Raw genomic sequence first — 22,039 nt, 5'->3', positions numbered from 1 at the left:
GTCTATAATGACTGAATCATCAGCAAACATCAGTTCCCACAATTCTTCGTTGTTCCTCAATTCTGATGATAAAGTGTCTTTAATGACGAGGAATAAGAATGGACTCAGAGTAGATCCCTGATGGAGGTCAACCTCCTCAAGGAATGCCTCAGTCTCCCCATATTTTGACTGCACGGTGGTTCTTGGCCACCTCATAAATTATCCTCACTAATCTTACCAACTTCAGTACTCCTCTCTCTCTCTCTCTCTCTCTCTCTCTCTCTCTCTCTCTCTCTCTCTCTCTCTCTCTCTCTCTCTTTGATACCAAAAGATTAACCTTCTTGGTCCCGTCATACACCAGTTCAAGATCCATAAAACGTAAATTTTCCTGTTTCCTTCTAGATATTCTTGGAATTGTCTTACTATAAAAGCAGCATCCACCGTGCTCTTTCTTTTCATAAACACTCAGGCACAATGTTCTATTTGTTTCCTCATTTCCTTTCCTTCCTTATAATAATAATAATAATAATAATGATAATAATAATAATAATAATAACAACAACAGCAACATAGAATTTAGGATAATTCTACTTAATGAAGTAAGAGATAAGTGCAACAAAACAACAGTACTTACTAGCCGTTTCTCACGTATATCTATCAACTCCCTCGACATTCATTCTACTATTCTTTCTAGAACCATATATACAGGATCCTAAAAATTTATTCCTCTCTAGTTCCCACCGTTTAAAATGCATCCTTTTTATTTATACATTCTAATCATTCAACTATCTTCCAAGTCCCTTGGCATTTTCTCTACATCCCAAATCTTTTCCAATAGTGCCTGCCTAGATTTACCAATACCTTAATAATTTCAAAGGTTAGCTCTCATTTTTCTGCAGCATTATTTAGTTTTCTTTTCTTTATAGAATTCTCGACTTCACTCTGATGTTTGGGCTGGCCAGGGCACCAGCCACCCGTTGAGATACTACCGCTAGAGAGTTATGGGGTCCTTTGACTGGCCAGACAGTACTACATTGGATCCTTCTCTCTGGTTACGGTTCTTTCCCTTTGCCTACACAGACACCGAATAGTCTGGCCTATTCTTTACAGATTCTCCTCTGTCCTCATACACCCGACAACACCGAGATTACCAAACAATTCTTCGCTCAAGCGGTTAACTACTGCACTGTAATTGTGCAATGGCTTTACTTTCCTGTTGGTAAGGGTAGAAGACTCTTTAACTTTGGTAAGCAGGTCTTATAGGAGAAGGACACTCCAAAATCAAACCATTGTTCTCTAGTCTTGGGTAGTGCCATAGCCTCTGTACCATGGTCTTCCACTGTCTTGGGTTAGAGTTCTCTTGCTTGAGGGTACACTCGGGCACACTATTCTATCTTATTTCTCTTCCTCTTATTTTTTTTAAAGTATTTATAGTTTATATAGGAAATATTTATTTTAATGTTGTTACTGTTTTTGAAATATTTTATTTTTCCTTGTTTCCTTTTATCACTGGGATATTTTCCCTGTTGGGGCCCCTGGGCTTATAGCATCCTGCTTTTCCAACTTGGGTTGTAGCTTAGCATTTAATAATAATAATAATAATAATAATAATAATAATAATAATAATAATATTATTGGTCCACCTACTGCAAGAAAATTTTTCAGTTATTCTTACTTATGCTCAGTGTTTAATAGTAGTGAGCAATAGTCTTTTCATCTTCTCTTGCCATCCTCTTCCTCAATTACGATATTCCACTTTTCACCTTTAATCATTCCTATCTCTCCTACATCCTGCCTGTCTTTTCATATCGCTTCTGCAATTCTGTACATTACCATTTCTCCCTTCGGTGTTCCAATATCTCTTACCACTTTTTCCTGGCTTCTCCCTTTACAATCGCTAACATTCTCTTTATTTCCCTCTTTATCTGCCTATATTCCTCACTAGTTTAGTAGTTGTACCTCAGCGCTACTGGTACTGATAATTCTTTATTATGATGGCACAAATATCACACAATTTTTTAAGAGGCTAAATAATATATGATTGCTACTTCTACTGCTACTTTCAATAATAACATCGATAATGAAACTAATAATAGTAAAATTCATTGTGATATGAATGAAGATAACATATACGATGATAGTCAATGAAACAACAGAAATTTCTGTGTGCAGAGATGACTTTTTCAAAAATAACCTTAATTTTCTATTCATTTCTTTTAATTAGCAAAGGTTTCAGAATACGATACTGTTTATATAACTTTATTATAAACATTATCATTAATTTTGTTATCACTATTCTAAATATTATTATCATTGTGGTTTTAAATAACATATTGTTACATTATTTTACCATAATTTTATAAATCAACTATAATAAAAAGCCCCCTAATCACTACAGTCAATGAACACCTCTAAATATATATAAATGTTCACTGAGTAAAGGGAAAACAGATCATACACTGTACATTAACTGCACTTAGCTAATCCGTGATCATTGTAATGAGTTGTGCATTTAATTTCCTTTTGAATACACTAGAGAGAACATCCTTCTTAAAATAAAATAAGAAAGAAGCAGAAACACAAGAGATAACAAATACAAACGCTCCGATAAGATAGGAAGATATGGAAAATATTCATGTTATGTTATTACAGTCCTTCTCTCAAGCTCTTTACCTTTTATATACATTGATGGAAGTCCACTTAAAGTAACTTGTTCCTCTCTATGATGTTAATAGCACTATAATATCCTTCTATTTCTTTATTTCCCTGCAATTATTTCTTGTCTAACAGCGATAATCTAAAGTTTTTTTTTTTCAAATCAGAAAAAAATGAATATATTTATTACCCTGACCACAGAAACATTCGGAACTCCTTGTTCCTGTTTTGACAGGAGAAATTTTATGAATATATGATATTATATATATATATATATATATATATATATATATATATATATATATGCATAAACAGTACAATACAATATGTATCCTAAAGATTAATAATTGGATGCTGTAAATTTTACAATATGCTATACACACACGCATATATATATATATATATATATATATATATATATATATATATATATATATATATATATATATATATAATCGTCAGCCATTACTATTCAAATGCAGAACAAAGGCCTCCGACATATCCTTCCAGTTACGTCTGTTTATGGTCTTTCAATGCCAGTCCACAGCCTCAAACTTTCTTAGTTCGTCAATCCATCGTCTTCTCTTCATTCCCCTGGTTCTTTTGCCATTTCTAGTGACCCACTCTGTAATTCTTAATGGCCATCTATTATCTGTCCTTCTACTTATGTCTTGCCTACTCCATTTCTTTTTCTTTCATGTTATTAGAATATCATCTGCTTACGTTTGTTTTCGTATCCATGTTGCTCTTTTTCTGTCTCTTAGTGTTATTCCCATCATTATTCTATTCTTAGTCCTTAGAGTTGTAACTAGCTTACGTTCTAAGGCTTTAGTAAGGTTCCAAGTTTCTGATGCACAAGTTAAAACGGGTAGGACAATTTCATTGAATACTCTTCTTCTCAAAGAAGTGGCATTTTATTTTTCATATTCCAATTTTGTTTGCCTAAAGTTCTCCATACCATGCTTATCCTTCTTTTAATTTCGGTCTCGTGTCCTGGGAAACGCTTAATGTTTGTCTTAAGTAAGTATATTCATGAGCAATCTCTAGAGACTCGGCCATAACTTATTTATTTTCTCTCTGCACTTTCATTGAACATTATCTTAGTTTTGACTCATTAATTTTCAGTCATACATTTCTGTTTTCGCTATTGAAATCTTCAATCATCTTTAGGAATTCCTCCCAAGATTCACTAAACTCAACTATATTATCTGCAAATCTAAAGTTGTTAAGGTACTCCCCATTAATAATAATGCCTACATTTTCCCAATATAAATCTTTAAAACGTCTTCTAGTCATGATGTGAATAATTTTGGAGAAATGGGGCCTTCCTGTCTTACTCCTTTCTCAATCGGAATTTTCTCTTTATATATATATATATATATATATATATATATATATATATATATATATATATATATATATATATATATATGTATATATATATATATATATATATATATATATATATATATATATATATATATATATATATATATATATACATATATATATATATATATATATATATATATATATATATATATTTATATATATATATATATATATATATATATATATATATGGATATATATTTCCACGCATTACATATTACAACCACATAAAAAATTCATCACACACGTCGCTTTAAAGTATCATTAAAACTCTTTTAAACGTAATTAGTAAGACAGGAATGATATCATTTACTGGGGTATGTGACATCGTGGCACCTCTACAACACTTGAAAACTACCATTCTAAAAGTAGCTGATTCGCAAGACTCCTTAAAGAATGGGCAACAAAGTGGTCGTGGAAGCTTCCTGAAGAATAACTGCCAGTAAATGACAAAACAGCATATTACCTGGATGATGATAAATTGCAATTCATCGTTGTGGAAAAAGTTATGAACGGTTAGAGTAAACATCGCTTATTACTAGTGCTACTATTACTAAGCACAATATTCATAAAAATAATCATTGAGCTTCGACCACAAGAAAAAATGACACCTAAATTTCAAAGAAAACAAATATTTGAATACAGATGCCCCCAAGAAATCGTTGTTTCTTGCTTAGTGAATGACGTTACCAGTTTCCATTGAAAGCTTTCTGTCCTTGGTTTTCCCCTCAGTAAGTCTTACCCTTTGTAGTTCTTTCGACTTTCAAGCTCCCTTTCAGAATTCTCTCTCTCTCTCTCTCTCTCTCTCTCTCTCTCTCTCTCTCTCTCTCTCTCTCTCTCTCCCCAATAGTCTACTATTATCACCTTTCTTATTAGAAATGACTGCATAAAAATAATAATTATGAATGTTGTTACTACTGATAACAATGACAATAAAGATGATAACGTACAGTAATAAGTTTACCATCAAACCTCGTCATAATCAGACAAATTACAAACATTAATCTTGATCATTGATCTTTCGGTTAGGAAAGCAATCAACTGCATGGCATTGTCGAATAGGACTTTTTCTTTTATATTAAGAAATAATACCAATCAGCTCCTATTGTAGCCTCTTACAAATAGCGTAACTGGTATCGACAGTGAGATTGTGATTGTGGCCATGATCTTTTAGCGAGCTAATTATTCATTATACGAATACATAAAAACAATCTCAGATCAATAACATTAACCTTCAACCTTTTATAAAGCACAGAATTCGCTGAAAATTCCTATACATTACATTGGGTGATATGTTTTCATAAGCAACAAATATATCATCTTCGATATCAAGAAAAATTTAATTAAGCGTTTGAAAGGAGACACGTAATTCATAGTTCAATTAAAACACGATCCCATCTGTAGATACTTTGGTAACATATGAAGACATACTCAAGACAGACACAGATGTGAACCCTACCTGTTTGTTGAGAAAATAAGAATAGGAGGTAAATTTGGAACAAAGGTAAAGAGTTGCTGAAAAGAGCATTAGTTTGAAGAGATGAAGAAAAGGGGAGTCGGTGGAGGAAATATAGAGATTGATTGATTGATTTAAAGTTTTCAGGCATCCTGACATCTGAGGTCATTGACGCCGGGAAATATAGAGAACATAAGTGTAAGTGAAACACAAAATTAGGACTATATACATTGAAGAGAAAAATTATGTTGACCGACTCTCTCAGGGTTGTGGTGGCCTGTTGGTAACGTCCTTGCCTGGGGTTCGAGTCCCACTGAAATTCGTTAGTTCCTTTGGTCGCTGCAACCCCACCATACTTATAAGCTAAGGATGGAGAGTTTACGGGAGCCTATATGTCTATCTGCTGAGTAGTCATCAGCAGCCATTGCCTGGCCCCCCCTCGGTCCTAGCTTGGATGGAGAGGGGGCTTGGGTGCTGATCATATATATATATATATATATATATATATATATATATATATATATATATATATATATATATGGTCAGTCTCTTGGGCATTGTCCTGCTTGATAGGGCAATGTCACTGTCTCTTGCCTCTGCCATTCATAAATGGCCTTTAAAACCTTAAAAACTCCAGTGTGTTTAACTGACATCCAGCTGATATATCTAGTAATATCAATAAACATGAAAACTAATTCCAAAAGTGTACCAATTACAAACAAACTGGCAATGATAGGAAAGAAGCAAAATGATGAAGCAGCTTTGCAAGCACAAACTTCCACAGGTTCTGTGGCTGAGTATATGCAAATTGGACACGCTTTTCTCGCAAATTAAATTCTCTGCCCAACATTTTGCCAAGTAAAATGGGCACTGAAGTATGCCGGAAAGTTCAAGACTATGAAACAATGAATTTATAATGAAAACGACAGAGACTATTAATAAACTCAACACAAGTGTGTTCGAATCTTTCAAGGCGTTATACAGTAAACACTACTTGAGCCAAACTATTTCGTAGCTTTATTGTTTGAGAACAAATATCTCTAAATACAATGGTGTTTACCTAGGTTTCAAATGGTTTAACCTTTCATTGACCCTACAGTAGGGTTCAGTCTATTTGAATACAAAATTTGGTTTCTGATAACACTAAGCATGCTGAAAACAGAGAACAAATTTACATTTCCACCAAAGTGCAGCCGGAAGTTTTGACATTTACCCAATTACCTTAGGCAAATACCTGTATAAAACACCAAGAGTGGAGCAAACGCTGGTTATTAGCGGAAATTGAAATTACTTTTTGTTCAATATCAAAGTCAGAAAGAAAAGTACCAGTGAGAGAGAGAGAGAGAGAGAGAGAGAGAGAGAGAGAGAGAGAGAGAGAGAGAGAGAGAGAGAGAGAGAGAGAGAGGGGGGGAGGAACATAAATAACTTACCAGTCTTAATACCGTTAATTATTGTATCAATATAATAAGAACCCTCAGAATTAATTTGAATTGACTTGTTAGGTAACAAAAATATATCTATGCACTATAGTACACTGAAAAGTAAAACACGCCGTAATTTAATAGCGTTCTGTGAATTAAAAAGGCCATTAAAACAAATTACCACTGAGACACCATAAACTTCAAATTATTTCTCTTTTCTTGACCACTGATGAATTTAGAGAGATGATGGATGACTGGTCGGATCAAAACTTTCAATTAATTAGGTGTCCTTTGACCACCAGAGGGTTCCACTCAAATGCAAGCTCATGTGGCCACAAGGTCTATAAATTGAGAAAAGTTAGTGCTTCAAGGAAACTGATTGGAGTGGTGACGTCATTTAGCGTCACCTCGCTCACAACCCCATAGACTCCATCAGCCTAAACCATTATGATCTTGGTAACTTTCTACTCCAAACATCAGATGCGAATGCTAGTCACCCTCTTTAATCATGCAAAATGTACTATTCCACCCCTGCACATTGTACTTTATATGAATACTCAAGTCCCCTACCATCTCTCCAAATTTATCAGTTATCATGGATGAAGTAATCACTTGAAAAACTTTTCCTTTAAAAAAAAAAATAGTCTTGGATTAATTCAAAAATACAACTCCAAAACACCGTACAAGCTTATATATCCATTCTATATGAGGCCAATGAGGAATATCATTAAGCCCATTGCCCTTACCTATCTTTAACGATTTCAGTATGCTGGGGTAGTGTTCCGAATTGAAGAAAGAAGGCTTATTGTTGGTAAAGGCTTGGTGACAGAGTTATCTGTAGTGGAATCTTGTCAAAAGGGATTAGATGGAACCTACTGTAAAAGCAAAGAATATCAGCAATCATTTAGCTCATTAAAATGATCAGAGAGGTATAGAATCATTACGCTGGAAGGGAACCCAAAAACCAGATTTGCAGAACTTTTGAGCTGCATGGGGATTAAAGATGAATATTTTACATAAAGTTTATATACGTAATTAGCATATGTACGTATTCCAATATAGTGTGTGGGTGCCCATGTTTCTCAAGGGAAACTTTATATATGTTTTATATGCAAATATTTTTTTTTTATACAGAAATATTCATTATTATTTTCCACACGAGATTATATATCCTAGAACAAATTTCATTACTGTAGTATGGTTTTCATATAATTTATCATGCATTATCATAGTCACCATCATGATATTCATCCGCTTTCCTATTAACAGGAATGACTAGCACAGAAGAAACCTTGGTTGGGGGAAGTCCGGAAGATCCTCCAAAGGAAGCTGAAGAAAACGAGCTCCTTGAGCTTAACCCAATGGACGAAACTCAAGATAAAAAACAGCAGCAGAACCATCAATCAAAAGAGCAAGAGCCAAAACAGCAGGAACAAGAACAGAAACCAGATAAAGAAAAACAGCAAGAGAAGGAACAGAATCATGAACAACTACAGAGGCAGCATGAACAAGGGCAGGAAGAAGAACAGGAACAAGATCAACAGCCACGAAAGCAGGAACAAGACGAGAATCAAGATGAAAAGCCAAAACAGCAAGATTTAGAAGAAAAACAATCACAGGTGCAAGAACAGAAACAAGATCAACAGCAGAACCACGAACAGAAACAAGATCAACAGCTGGAACAAGAACATGAACAAGACCATCAACAGCAACAACAGGAGGAAGAACATGAACAAGATCAACAGCAGGAGCAAGAACAGAAACAAGATCAACAGCAGGAGAAAGAAAAGATACAAGATCTACAGCAGGAACAAGAATACAAACAAGATCAACAGAAGGAGCACGAACAGAAACAAGATCAACAGAAGGAGCAAGAACAGACACAAGATCAACAGGAGAACCAAGAGCAAAAACAAGATCAACAGCAGACCCAAGACCAGAAACAAGGTCAAGAACAGAAACTAGATCAACAGCAGAACCATGAACAGAAACAAGATCAACAGCAGAACCATGAACAGAAACAAAATCAACGGCAAAACCAAGAACAGAAACAAGATCAACAGCAGGAACAAGCACAGAAACAAGATCAGCAGAACAAAGAACAGAGACAAGATCAACAACCACAAAAGCAAGTAAAGCCACAAGTGCAAAATCAGGAAAAATCACAGCAGCCGAAAAAAGAACAGCAGCCACAGCAAAAGAAACAGCAACATGCAGGAGCAGAAGCAAACACAGTTCAAGCCCCACCTAGGAAAAACCGGACCCAACCGTTTATTCCACCCACCGTGGAAGCCCTGGGCAGCATATCACAAATGGTTGTAAAGAGCATCCATTGCAACTGTAAGTATAATTTATATTTATTGTAATGAAAGATTTACATTTCTTTCTATATATATATATATATATATATATATATATATATATATATATATATATATATATATATATATATATCATAATCATCACCCATTACTAGACCACTGAAGAACAAAGCCTTCAGAAATGTCCTGCTACATGCGTCTGTTTATGGTCTTTCTATGCCACTCCACACCTACAAATTTCTTAGTTCCTCAATCCATCTTCTTCTCTTCCTTCCCCTGCTTCTTTTGCAATCTCTAGGGACCCATTCTGTTATTCTTAATGTCCATCTACTATCTGTAATTCTCATCTCATTATATGTCCTCCCGTGTCCATCTTTTTTTTTTTTTTTTTTTACGTTTGAATATCCTTTAGTTTGCTCGCGTATCCATGTTGCTCTTCTTTCTGTATCAGTGTGATTCCCAGCATTATTCTTTCCATAGCTCTAAGTTGTAACTAGCTTATAATCTAAAGCTTTAGAAAGGTTCCAAGTTTCTGGTAGGGCTATCTGATTAAATAGTTTACTTTTTAAAGAAAGTGGTAATTTTCTTTTCATAACCTAATTTTGTTTACCAAAAGCTCTCCATCCCATACTAGTCCTTCTTTTAATTTCGGTCTCGTGTCCTGGGAAACACTTATTGTCTGTCCTAAGTAAATACATTCATTAAAAATCTCTATAGGTTTGTCCATAACTCTTATTTGTTTTCTCTGCCTTTTCATTGAACATTATCTTAGTTTTACCCATATTTATTTTCAGCCCTACATTTCTTCTTTCTTTATTCAAATGTTTTATCATCTTTTGCAATTCCGGTCATGATTTACTAAACACAACTATGTTATATGCAAAGATTAAGTTGTTAAGGTATTTTCCAGTAATATTAATTCCTACATTTTCCCGATCTAAATTTTAGAAAACTTATTCCAGTCTCCCTGTGTAATTCCATTTTTCAATTTGATTCTTCTCACTGTATTTATGTAGTTTTAGGATTGATTCTGCTCAGAAATACTGACAAATGAGACTAATCACTGAGAAATAAGACGGTAAAAAATCTGACCCGTATCATGAAGGATAAATCCTACGCTGCCCATGGCTGTGTAAGAAAAATAAGAAAAACACGAGGTGATTAAAGAGGTGCCCCTCATCTGTTTAGGGTAAAAAAGCATCAAGTAACAGGTAATTTTAAGACTGGTTGCTACACATTATGGAATACTTCACGGTAAGTTGCTTTGTACCATTAGTGATATATCTCTGGTAGGTTGCTGTCTTATATTACAAGGCAGAATCTAAATATTCATAGTATCTTATGAAAACAATATACTAAAGCGGAATGCTTCGTTATCTACAGCATCAAATGAAAAGCTAAAATGCAGATCTCAATCATACTCATTGAAACTATATGTCATTAAGTTTATTTATGGTAACAATGTTGCATTCATGCCTATATATACTCAGAATGAAAGGTTCATCCATATTCTATCTATTAGCATCATTATAGATCGATAACAATAGCATATTCAAGAGACACTTGACAATACCCGGATAAAAGCTATTATTGTTATTTGCATCCATTGTTAATTGTAAAAATCCATCTTCTCTTTCAAAATATTTTCATTCATGGGGGTTCGTGTTACTGCTCCAACTACCAAGGATTTAGCACAACGTTATCAGCCTCATAGCATATACGAATAATCTATTACCAACAGCTGTATATAGCGTAAATATATATTAAATATGGATGATTTTGTCATAAAAAAAAATCATGAAGATATTAATTACCACATATAAATCACCTATACTAAACGAATTATCACACCAGTTATACAAGAAATATTTACTAAGTTGTCCATGCACACAGACATGCCTAAAGTGAATGTTAGGCCAACTTAAAAATGATCTTCTGGGCAGGGGAATAGATTACCATTATTCACCAGAGAGTAACTTTTGCTCTTCAATGCTAGGAACCTCGGCTACAGCATTTCTTTCTCAGCAATGGTGCCATACCCACGATTTCTTGCTACTGTTCAAGTGAGCAACACAAAGGTAAAGTGATAAGTAAAATAAGTAAAACTAAATACATACAAAGCAAACACACACACTATATATATATATATATATATATATATATAGATATATATATATATATATATATATATATATACATATATATATACATACATATATATATATGTATATATATATATATATACAAGACTCACACATAATATATATATATATATATATATATATATATATATATATATATATACGCACACACACTTATATATATATATATATATATATATATATATATATATATATATATATATATATATATATATTCAAATTTAATAATACTGATGCCATACTACTATTGTATATATTGTATATAAATACACAGATACATTGAACAATCGACAATAGACGGACAAGCAGGCAATTGCAATAGGCATATATGAATAAATATGTACAGTGTGCTGAAAGTTGAGCACACTTTTCTATAATACTTCAGTATCTTCTAACTTTAAGTGAATTAATTTAATTGTCTTTTAACCACTTATCAATTCCTCTTTTATTCTTCCTAAACAGACTTTTTTTTTCACAGCTCCATAACCTTTTATACATATCAAGAACAGTTCGCTCTCTTCCCTTCAACAAACCCCATTCATTTTCCTTCCCTTTGTTTTTGACTTGGCCACTTCACCTCTACCGATATTTCTTATACTTCCCTCGTCTCTGCCATGCACTCCATCCTCCTTTTCTTTCTTGCAGCCCACAAAGGCGGGAAGTACCAGGTGCTCGGGGAGAACAAAAGCGTCCTCTTCCAGGTGAGAAGGGACTGGGATCCGATCGAATGCAAGTGCTTCTTGAGTTGGCTGAAGCGCTTACCCGTGCCAGCTTGCTGCAACAGGAATACCCAGCCCATGAAGTTCTTTCTGAGAGACCTCATGATGCAAGATGCCCTCATCACCGAAGTCAACTTCAGTTCCAAAATGTGCTGTTTCAACACGTGGGTAAGAGAACACGCTAATGACTGGGTGGTTGGGGTACTGTAGTTGTAATAGCTATAATAGCAGTAGATGATTGTCAATAATGGAAGGCATTGTATCAGTACTAGTGACATCAAATATGTGGAAAATGCATTAATATATTAGACCACAGTGTCAAGAAAGTGTGACATTGCATGAAAGATAGTAGCCATTGGTATATTGTACATTTTCACATAACTTAAAGCAGATACTGAAGGTTACTAAACTGTACAATATTTTGTAAAAGGATTTTCATCACTGAAATCTCAGTTATAATGATGGACACACATTTTGCCTTTCATGGTGATAAGTAGTTTCACCGAAAATAATAAAGTAATGATAATGATAATTTTTCTGTTGATGAAAGTCACAAATATGACAGCTAACAATACGTGAACAGGTGAAAATTTAAGGAGAACCAAGTGTGTTCCTTCTACCGAACTGATCAACTTCACTTTGTAACCTCTCTCATTTATAAGCATATTGACACTGTCATGTTGACTTATTAGAATATGTCACACTCTTAGTTAAAAAAAAGTGAACTTTAGTGCCCTTTGGAGAAAAAAAAAAAAGCAGATTCACCGTCTAAATACCGTTAAACATTTAATTTCGTTTCTTTCCAGATAGCCGATGTAACCTTAAGCCCGGATGTGAAAATTGGATCGATTACGAACGACGGTCCCTTCAAGAGAATCGTTCTGACCAACCCTGGGGGAGACAGACTCCTCACCGTGAAAAAAGAGCAAAGATGCTTCGATAAGCCAAACTATACGGTGGGTTCAATCACGGAGGCTTAAAATTTACGTATCACTGTAAAGGCTATACACACACACACAAAAACACACACACACACACATATATATATATATATATATATATATATATATATATATATATATATATATATATATACTGTCCATAAATATATCATATATTTATAATATATACAGTATATAATATATATATAATATATATATATATATATATATATATATATATATATATATATATATATGTGTGTGTGTGTGTGTGTGTGATACAAAATTATCTTTAAGTCATCTATTCGTTCATGCCAGAGTTTTCCTGTAGCATGGTTTGTAACGAAATTTATTCTCTTATCCAATTACCACTGAAATAGCTACAATTAACTGCAGGCGAATACTCTAATATCAAATTAATGTTATGAAAATCTTGGATGGACTCGGAGACTTCTATGTTTTCAAAGTAAGCTGACCTATGATGTTAATTTCTGATATAATTTAAGGTAAGAACCGTTTACAACACAGCAAACTCTGGAATGCAGTCCGGTCTGAAGTTAAAGATTTACTTATAGCATGTCCCAAAAATTATAATGTAAATAAAACAAGTCTTGGTGTAAAAAAAAAAAGGGATATTTCAATAATATTCATTCCACATACTAGCAATATCTATTAGAAATAATGATAAAAATAATTCATTATCATTATCGACCAGTACTTTTGGATGATAGTATTTACACCAAGAGTATGTGGACATACGCTATTATTTTCATGCGAGTAGAAGATGGTTACTTATCATGAAAGGAATTTCCTAATGGGTGTATGATCCCAAGTCGGAGCGAATTCGATATTTACCCATGTCAACTATGCATTTTTTGTCTTTAACAGCATTATAAGCTCTATCATTTTCTAAACATATTCCTTCCACCTTGCTAAATAAATCTGAAATAGGAGGCATTAAAAGAAAATCCTGCATAATGGACGAGAATAAAGAATAAAATCGATAAAGAAAACGAAGAGATCTAAGAAATGGGAGATTTTGATAATCTTACTTGTTTCATCAGTTTTTGGAATGTCGCCAGCTAAGCTACCCCCAGGGAAAGAGTAATACCCACCCCACACCCTAACCATAGGCTAATCACTTACAAACGACTATTCATTCGGACTTGTAAATTTGCATCACAGCGATTATATGCAAAACTACTTTCATATGCGACTCAATTATGGTGGGAGTTATCCTCCATCCACGAAAAAGGAGAGAAAGGGAGAAGGAGCAAGAAAACAAGGAGGAGGAGGAGGAGCAGGTGGATAGGACGTAGGAAGAAGGAAGCGAAGTCATTCCCTGTCATATCTGTAATCCAGAATCTGGAATTCATGTCAGCTCATCTACATTTCAAGTTCACATTCTTCTTTTCTTCATATTTTTTTCGCTCTGAAAAGACTCCCAAAATTTATCTCATTATAAAATTTTCTTATCGGTTAATTTCTGAATTTGGACTTCGTGAAAGCTGTGTTTTTCTCCAGTCTTTTCAAAGACTGAATCTAATAGACTTTTTCAGGTTCGAGGATTATCATCAAATGCATTTTTTTACAGACGGATTTTTTTACTCTCTCTCTCTCTCTCTCTCTCTCTCTCTCTCTCTCTCTCTCTCTCTCTCTCTCTCTCTCTCTCTCTCTCTACATACACACACACACACACACAAACATCCGAAAGCAGTGAAAATATACGCCATTCTAGTAATTTCTCCTAACAACTAATTTTTTTTATCTTGAATTACAGATTTTCTCTCTTGAAGGTGCCAAGGTTGGTGAAATAACGACGGAACTAGCCAAGACCCGATTGAAACTCACGAAGGAGATCGATATGAAATGGAAGGTGCTCCTGCTCTGCTTCGCCATAGTTGTCGTAAGTTTTTATAAATAGAATGTAAAGGTAGGTTTGACAACTAAGTCCGGTTTAACTTTTTCAGCAGGAACCCAGCTTGATTCAAAATAGTCTGCAGCACCTCTATCTCTTCATATTATCATTTAGTTACTATTATTATTATTACTTGCTAAGCTACAAACTCAGTTGGAAAAGCATGATGCTATAAGCCCAGGGAACCCAACAGGGAAAATAGCCCAGTGAGGAAAGGTAACAAGGAAAAATAAAATATTTTAAGAATTGTAACATTAAAATAAAAACTTCCTATATAAACAATACAAACTTTAACAAAGAAAAGAGGAGGAGAAATTAGTTAGAATAGTGTAAGTACCCTCAAGCAAGAGAACTCTAACCCAAGACAGTGAAAGACCATGGTACAGAGGCTATGGCACTATCCAAGACTAGAGAACAATGGTTTGACTTTGGAGTGTCCTTCTCCTAGATGAGTTGCTTACCATAGCTAAAAAGTCTCTTGTTTGATAATCTCAGTGTTGTAAGGTGTATGAGGATAGGGGAGAATCTGTAAAGAATAGGCCAGACTATTCGGTGTATGGTTAGGCAAAGCGAAAGTGAATCGTAACCTCAGAGAATGATCCAATGCAGTACTGTCTGGCCAGTTATAGGACCCCATAACTCTCTATTTATTAAATTGCAATATTGAGATTCAGATTAAACTCTTACTAATTTAAAAAGATTAGTAGTTTGAAGTAGGCTAGTCGTCAATGTTTTGAGGCCTTTTGATGATGCACACCGTTTGATTTATTGAAGCATTAGTTCAACCTAATCATTTACGATTTTATGGTCTTATTTCTTGTATATTTATGTTTATAATTCTAATCTACAGTAAAATTTGGTGTTTCATTTTTATATGCATTATTACATAACAATTTATATAAAAATGTCTTATATTTCGTCATTGGTAATATAAGACTTGAGTCATGTATTCCCATTTATAATTTGGGTTTTCTACTTGAAATTTTACACCCTAGTTTTATCATTAATCTATGCAAATCACTTTTTCTTGGAATGAATTTTTTAACTTGTATAATAATTATTGTAGTGATATCTTAAATAGCCCTTATGTTATAAATATGCTTCTGAGTAACCATTATAGATAAAAGTATCAAAGCATGTCATTTATAAGAATGATAAACTGTTATGTTTTCTGTTTAGTGCTATATATATCTAATCCGATTCAATTCTCAAGAAAATAGGAATAATTAACATTTTCTTATATAATGGGAGAGAGGAAATTTTTGAGAAGTAAAAAATTGATTAATCATTTAAAAAATTATTACAAATGATAAATAACAATTTCTTGTAGCCCTTATAAAGTTAAAATATACGCAAATTAACGCATCTAAATAACAATGCTGGCATCCAAAGAGTACAAAATTAGGAAAAGGTTTATCAGTCACCCATAAAGGAGTGTTTTAGACATGCCAAGCAGTTCCTCAATTAACATTAAGAACCAATTTCTTTATTCCAACGATCAAAGGTTGGACACTGAAGCACCAGAGCGTGCTTGCCTCAGTGTTGACCTTTAAGAAAACGCTAAGAGTAGCAATATCGGCTCCCGATTGAATGAACAATATCTTTTTACATTTTAAAGATGTCTTTGTAGTCAATATAGGTGCATTTTTATAACCTTTTACTTATTAAGCTCAATACTTACATTACCATGAGTAAAGAAAAATGTGAAGAACGTCATTTGTTGCTTATACATTATAATAAAAAAACAGACAAATACTTCATGAAGTCTAACATCTGCAACTCCTTTTCTTAAAGGAAAAATTTATAATAAAAATTTAACCACAGGCATATATATATATATATATATATATATATATATATATATATACAGTACATATATATGTAGTGTACCCGAGCGATAAAAAATAACGTCTAAATATATATAGATATGCACATGCAAAAACACACATTTACAACCTTTACCACCTACTTCCCCTTTCCTAACTACAAGCCGCTGGTTTGGGACCTTGTGGGTAAGTGTGGTTTCTAAGTGTACCTCTCGGGGTAACCCCTACCAGGTTATGAGTACGCCATTTCCCACCTAGCGTAACAGATGCTATATTGAGACACTTGCTCTTTATTATGAAGAGGATATATATATATATATATATATATATATATATATATATATATATATATATATATATATATATATACTACCTTAGTGGGGTGAAAGGGTTTTCAGTATTACCATGACCAGCAAAGCTATACTAGTCAGGGCCACCAATAATAGGCTGGTTTGCTTTGAGTGATCAGACTACAGTCTCCTACTATCACCAATACACAGTGACCAGTATGGATGATGAAAACTAGCCAAACCCCAGACATGAATAAGGACTTGTTTGAGGCCTTTGTGCTGCAATGGGTTAAGAAATGGCTGCATTTGTTGTTGATGTTGTTGTTCATATATATATATATATATATATATATATATATATATATATATATATATATACATACAGTATAATACATATATATAAAATGCTATATGGTCACATTAACAAAGTATTATATATATAAGGTAATTAAAGGTGATATGTTGTCTTCAATTCATAGTTCTAGTATTCAACATTAATCCAAATTTCTTTTGATATTTAGTAATGTTCGTACAATACACAAAATATTAATATTATAAATATCGGCAAAAGATAATCAGTATAAAGTAAAATTCTACCTTACATTGGGGTCAAACTCTGGACTCCTCAAATGACTGTGTTGATTACATTTATAAAATTCAATGCTGGAAAATATCATAACAAATATAACAAATACAGTAACACTGAATTGAGGGTAGTGACATATAACAGAGTTGACATCCATTTTTGTGTGAATACTGCTATCTTGTTTATGCACTTCGTAATTCTAGTCCGATCCCATAATTCATATCTCGCTTTGCCACAAATTGACCTCTATTCAAACCGTTTCTATTGTTACAATTCTACTCCAGACCTGTATTCTACTGGGCTTGCGAGGAGACTCCTTATTTCTATGGGCTTTTTAACACCGGTCAAGGACTAATTCTTGTTATTGTCATACTTTAAAATTAACTCAGTATTTACATTAATTTTCCTTCATTCTTTCTGTTGAGAAGAGAACCAACTGATGCCTCTGTCTTTTTCAACAGCAACACGAACAAGAACAACATGAGAGCAAGAGCCAGCATCAGAATCCTTATTAGCCGTGATATGAATAAACGTCAACAAAACCACTTTCGGATTTCTGCTGGGAAAAGGACTGGTAAGCATCTGAGAAGGTAATTCTTTTAAAAGTAGAGAGGTAAAATTTTCACTTTATTACCTGCCGCCAGAGCTTCTGAGCTAACATGAAATATGTGATTATCTACACAAATTAAGCTATTATATATATATATATATATATATATATATATATATATATATATATATATATATATTTATATATATATATATATACAGTATATATATATATATATATATATATATATATATATATATATATATAAATATATAATGTATATATATAAAATGAAAGAAGAAAAAACATTTTCTTGTTAGAAATTTATAACTAATTCATATAAAAGCAAGCCATGTACTGATTACACATGTAGCTAAATAAATAATGACTGAAATCCAAATAACACCACATTATTTACACCAAAAGAGACCCACAGCATTTAACCATAAAAGCACACCATACTACTGTTTCTTTGTACAATCATTGCTCTGGTCATTACCTCTTTACCTAATGAAAATTGTCTCGCAAAAACGTAAAATGGTGTTTATTACTGTTATTCTTTTTTTTTTCTTTTTTAGGTAAAATCACCGGCAAGGATGATGTAGCGTTCTCTCTCCCCGCCTTCATGATACGCAGACTGGTTGTTCCTAGATACATATTTTTGAGGTTATGTACAATGCAAGGCAGAAGGGTAGGAAAACAAGAGGAAGAAGATAAGATGAGTAAACGAAGATGAAGAAGAGGAGGAAGGCAACTTTCGTCTCGCAATCCAAAGCAGCTTTACGACACTGAAACTATAGCGTGCAAGTGATAAGTTCCAGTCCAAAGTTGTGCCTAACTTTGAAAACGTTAATGAAATACATTTAGCCTACTTTAGCTAAAGATAAGACTAAACAATTAATAAGCATTAGGGAAATTTTTGTTAGAAAGTTTACCTATATGCACCATAGTTCCATAGTTTTACATGGACATATAACCGAATAAATATATATGCTGTATACATTCATATACAGTCTATATGTATTAAATAAGGATATATAGTCACAGAATATTTGTACGTAAAGTATACAAATATTACGTTCATGTGTGTATGTATGAGCACAAATATTATATATATATAATTAAATGTATGCAAACACATGTGCATATACTATATACAAACACAATACATACAAAAGTATGTACAGAGACATGTATGAAATACTGTAGATATTTTATATTACCTTATGATATAGTTTCACAAACACAAACACACACAGGAGCAAAGATTATAGTGTACATTGCATAGGTGCTCATATATTTATATGCATAGAATACACACATACGCATATATATATATATATATATATATATATATATATATATATATATATATACACGGTATATATATATATATATATATATATATATATAATATACATATATATAATATACATATACACACACACATAAATTCATAGCTTCTACTAATAACATTATGATAATATGACTCAGGAGATGGTGTCCATACTTTAGTAGCAGATAAGGTAAAACTCAACTTAATTTGCGCACATAATAAAACACGTCAGAGATCCTAACGAAGGGTATTAAAGTATAATAAATTAGATAAATTGATACTAGTTCACATTTTCTCGGGAAAAAATTAGGAGAAACAGACCCATAATAAAAAAAAATTTGCCCAACTCATTTTTTGTATATTGATAATAAGATCTGGGCCAAAAGTTGGTCCCCAACCAGTACGACGACTGCCATAAGCGCAACTCATGTTTTGTATTACCTGAAGTAGTATTCTAACAGTGCTATAAAGACTATATTCTAAGGTAAAAATCCCCAGACAATAAAGCCAAAATTTCATATTTTTGTAGCTAAGGATTTCTATATTTTATATCTTTTTAAGGAATAAAATGATTTATATTGTTGGAGCTTTTAGGAAATAAAAATTTTAAATTTCCAGAAACAATGATATTTTCTCATAAACCTACATTTTATATATATATATATATATATATATATATATATATATATATATATATATATATATATATATATATATATATATATATATACATACATACATATATATATATATATATATATATATATATATATATATATATATTACTAGCTTAGCTAATAACACTAGTTGGGAAAGCAGGATGCTATAAGCCCAAGGGTTCCAGCAGGAAAAATTGCCCAATGAGGAAAAGAAATAACGAAACGTAGAATAGTGTGCCTGCGTGTACCCTTAATCAAGAGAACTCTACCAGAGAGAGAGAGAGAGAGAGAGAGAGAGAGAGAGAGAGAGAGAGAGAGAGAGAGAGAGAGAGAGATCTTTACCACGTTGAAATTATGAAAATTTACTTTGTCACCTTAACACAGGGAAATAAAGGAGTTTCATCCGATATGACTAAAATTGCAAATTTCGAATTCACTTCAAAATGCAAATATCAGAAATAATAACCCTCATATCAACAGAATATGTTCATTATCATTATTGCTATAAGGCTAAAGTTATTTATTTCAAACCGTCATATTATTGTTATCATTAAAGATTCTCAGAAACTATTAACCAAAATCAAAAGCAGAAATAATGATCCTATAAGAGAGAATTGTAAAGGTATCCCGTAAGGAGAGAACACAATTATTTTTGCAAGAGAAATATGTGTAGGACATGGTATGATAAGGGGAGGAAGGAGAGGTTACTACACACAACACTTAAGAACAATTTGATTACAGATTTGCGATCAAGCTCAAACTATAATATGATACAGCTAAAAGAAAAGAGGGGAATAAACATGGTTTTATTTACATATGTAAAGAAAATTATATAATTATTACGAATTAGCAGGTATTCGTTTACTACTGTTATAAACACAGAACAAATACAAACGTAACACACATAAATTATATATATATATATATATATATATATATATATATATATATATATATATATATATATATATATATATATATAGCATACCATACGTGTATGGACATAGAAACCAAACCACCCAACTTTAGGATGAGCAGTCTACCAATGTGTTACAATATTAGATTCACGTTTGGTAAGCCCAATAATAGCTCCTAACAAACATCCCATCTGTCCCTAAGCTGCCAAGGGGTATCTGTATTAATGTCGCTATGGCCAAGATAAAGCGTAGTGCTTGAAAGCAACCGTTCACTACAGTAAATACATGATGAGAAACACGAAAGTTACTAATTAAAGGTTTAAAGATCGCTCATGAAGGGCAGAGGCAAGGGACAGTGACATTGCCCTATCATGCAGGACAATGCCCTAGAGAATGTCTATATTACACATGATCAGCGCCCAAGGCACCTATAACACTGAAGCTAGGACCAAGGAGGGCCAGGCAATGGCTGCTGATGACTCAGCAGATAGACCTATAGGCTCCCCTAAACAACCCATCATTAGCTAACAAGGATGGTGAGATTGCAGCGACCAAAGAAACTTAAGAGTTTGAGCAAGGCTCGAACCCCAGTCAGGCGTTCAACAGTTAGGGACGTTACCACAACGGCCACCACAACCCTATAAGTATTCGTTATACACCTCTAATCCAACCTCGTTCAAAAGGAAATAGAGGTGTATCGCGAAAAAAAAAATTATGAATAATTAAAGAATTCTCAACCTATTTTTAATTTTAACATGCGTCTGGTTAAACACCGTAATTCTCATTTACATGAGCGGTGAATATGATTATACCAAACTTCATATTCAAGAGTAACAGATTACAGATGAAATTTGTCGTACTTTTTAATATCTTGTAATTCTAAGCGGATATAAGAATTAAAATGGAGTCTGA

The 22,039-nt window shown here is 33.0% G+C and overlaps 2 protein-coding genes across 9 annotated transcripts in view; one reads left to right on the top strand and one right to left on the bottom strand.

The window, feature by feature from the left end:
- Positions 1-19,558, top strand: part of LOC137654521 (involucrin-like) — an 81,318-nt gene extending 61,760 nt beyond the window's left edge. For all 5 annotated transcript variants that reach the window (XM_068388260.1, XM_068388250.1, XM_068388229.1 and 2 more), the window contains 6 exons: positions 8,172-9,242; positions 12,031-12,272; positions 12,911-13,060; positions 14,826-14,951; positions 18,127-18,239; positions 18,794-19,558. In XM_068388260.1, the coding sequence (XP_068244361.1) occupies positions 8,174-9,242; positions 12,031-12,272; positions 12,911-13,060; positions 14,826-14,951; positions 18,127-18,180 (1,641 nt within the window). In that variant the 5' untranslated portion in view covers positions 8,172-8,173 and the 3' untranslated portion in view covers positions 18,181-18,239; positions 18,794-19,558. The remainder of the gene's footprint in view (positions 1-8,171; positions 9,243-12,030; positions 12,273-12,910; positions 13,061-14,825; positions 14,952-18,126; positions 18,240-18,793) is intronic.
- LOC137654543 (probable cationic amino acid transporter) overlaps positions 1-22,039 on the bottom strand; it is an 837,555-nt gene that overhangs the window by 462,368 nt on the left and 353,148 nt on the right. The window lies entirely within an intron of this gene.

Source organism: Palaemon carinicauda, chromosome 1 (genome assembly GCF_036898095.1).
Source record: "Palaemon carinicauda isolate YSFRI2023 chromosome 1, ASM3689809v2, whole genome shotgun sequence".
Lineage (NCBI taxonomy): Eukaryota > Metazoa > Arthropoda > Malacostraca > Decapoda > Palaemonidae > Palaemon > Palaemon carinicauda.
This window is presented reverse-complemented; position numbering and strand designations above follow the sequence as displayed.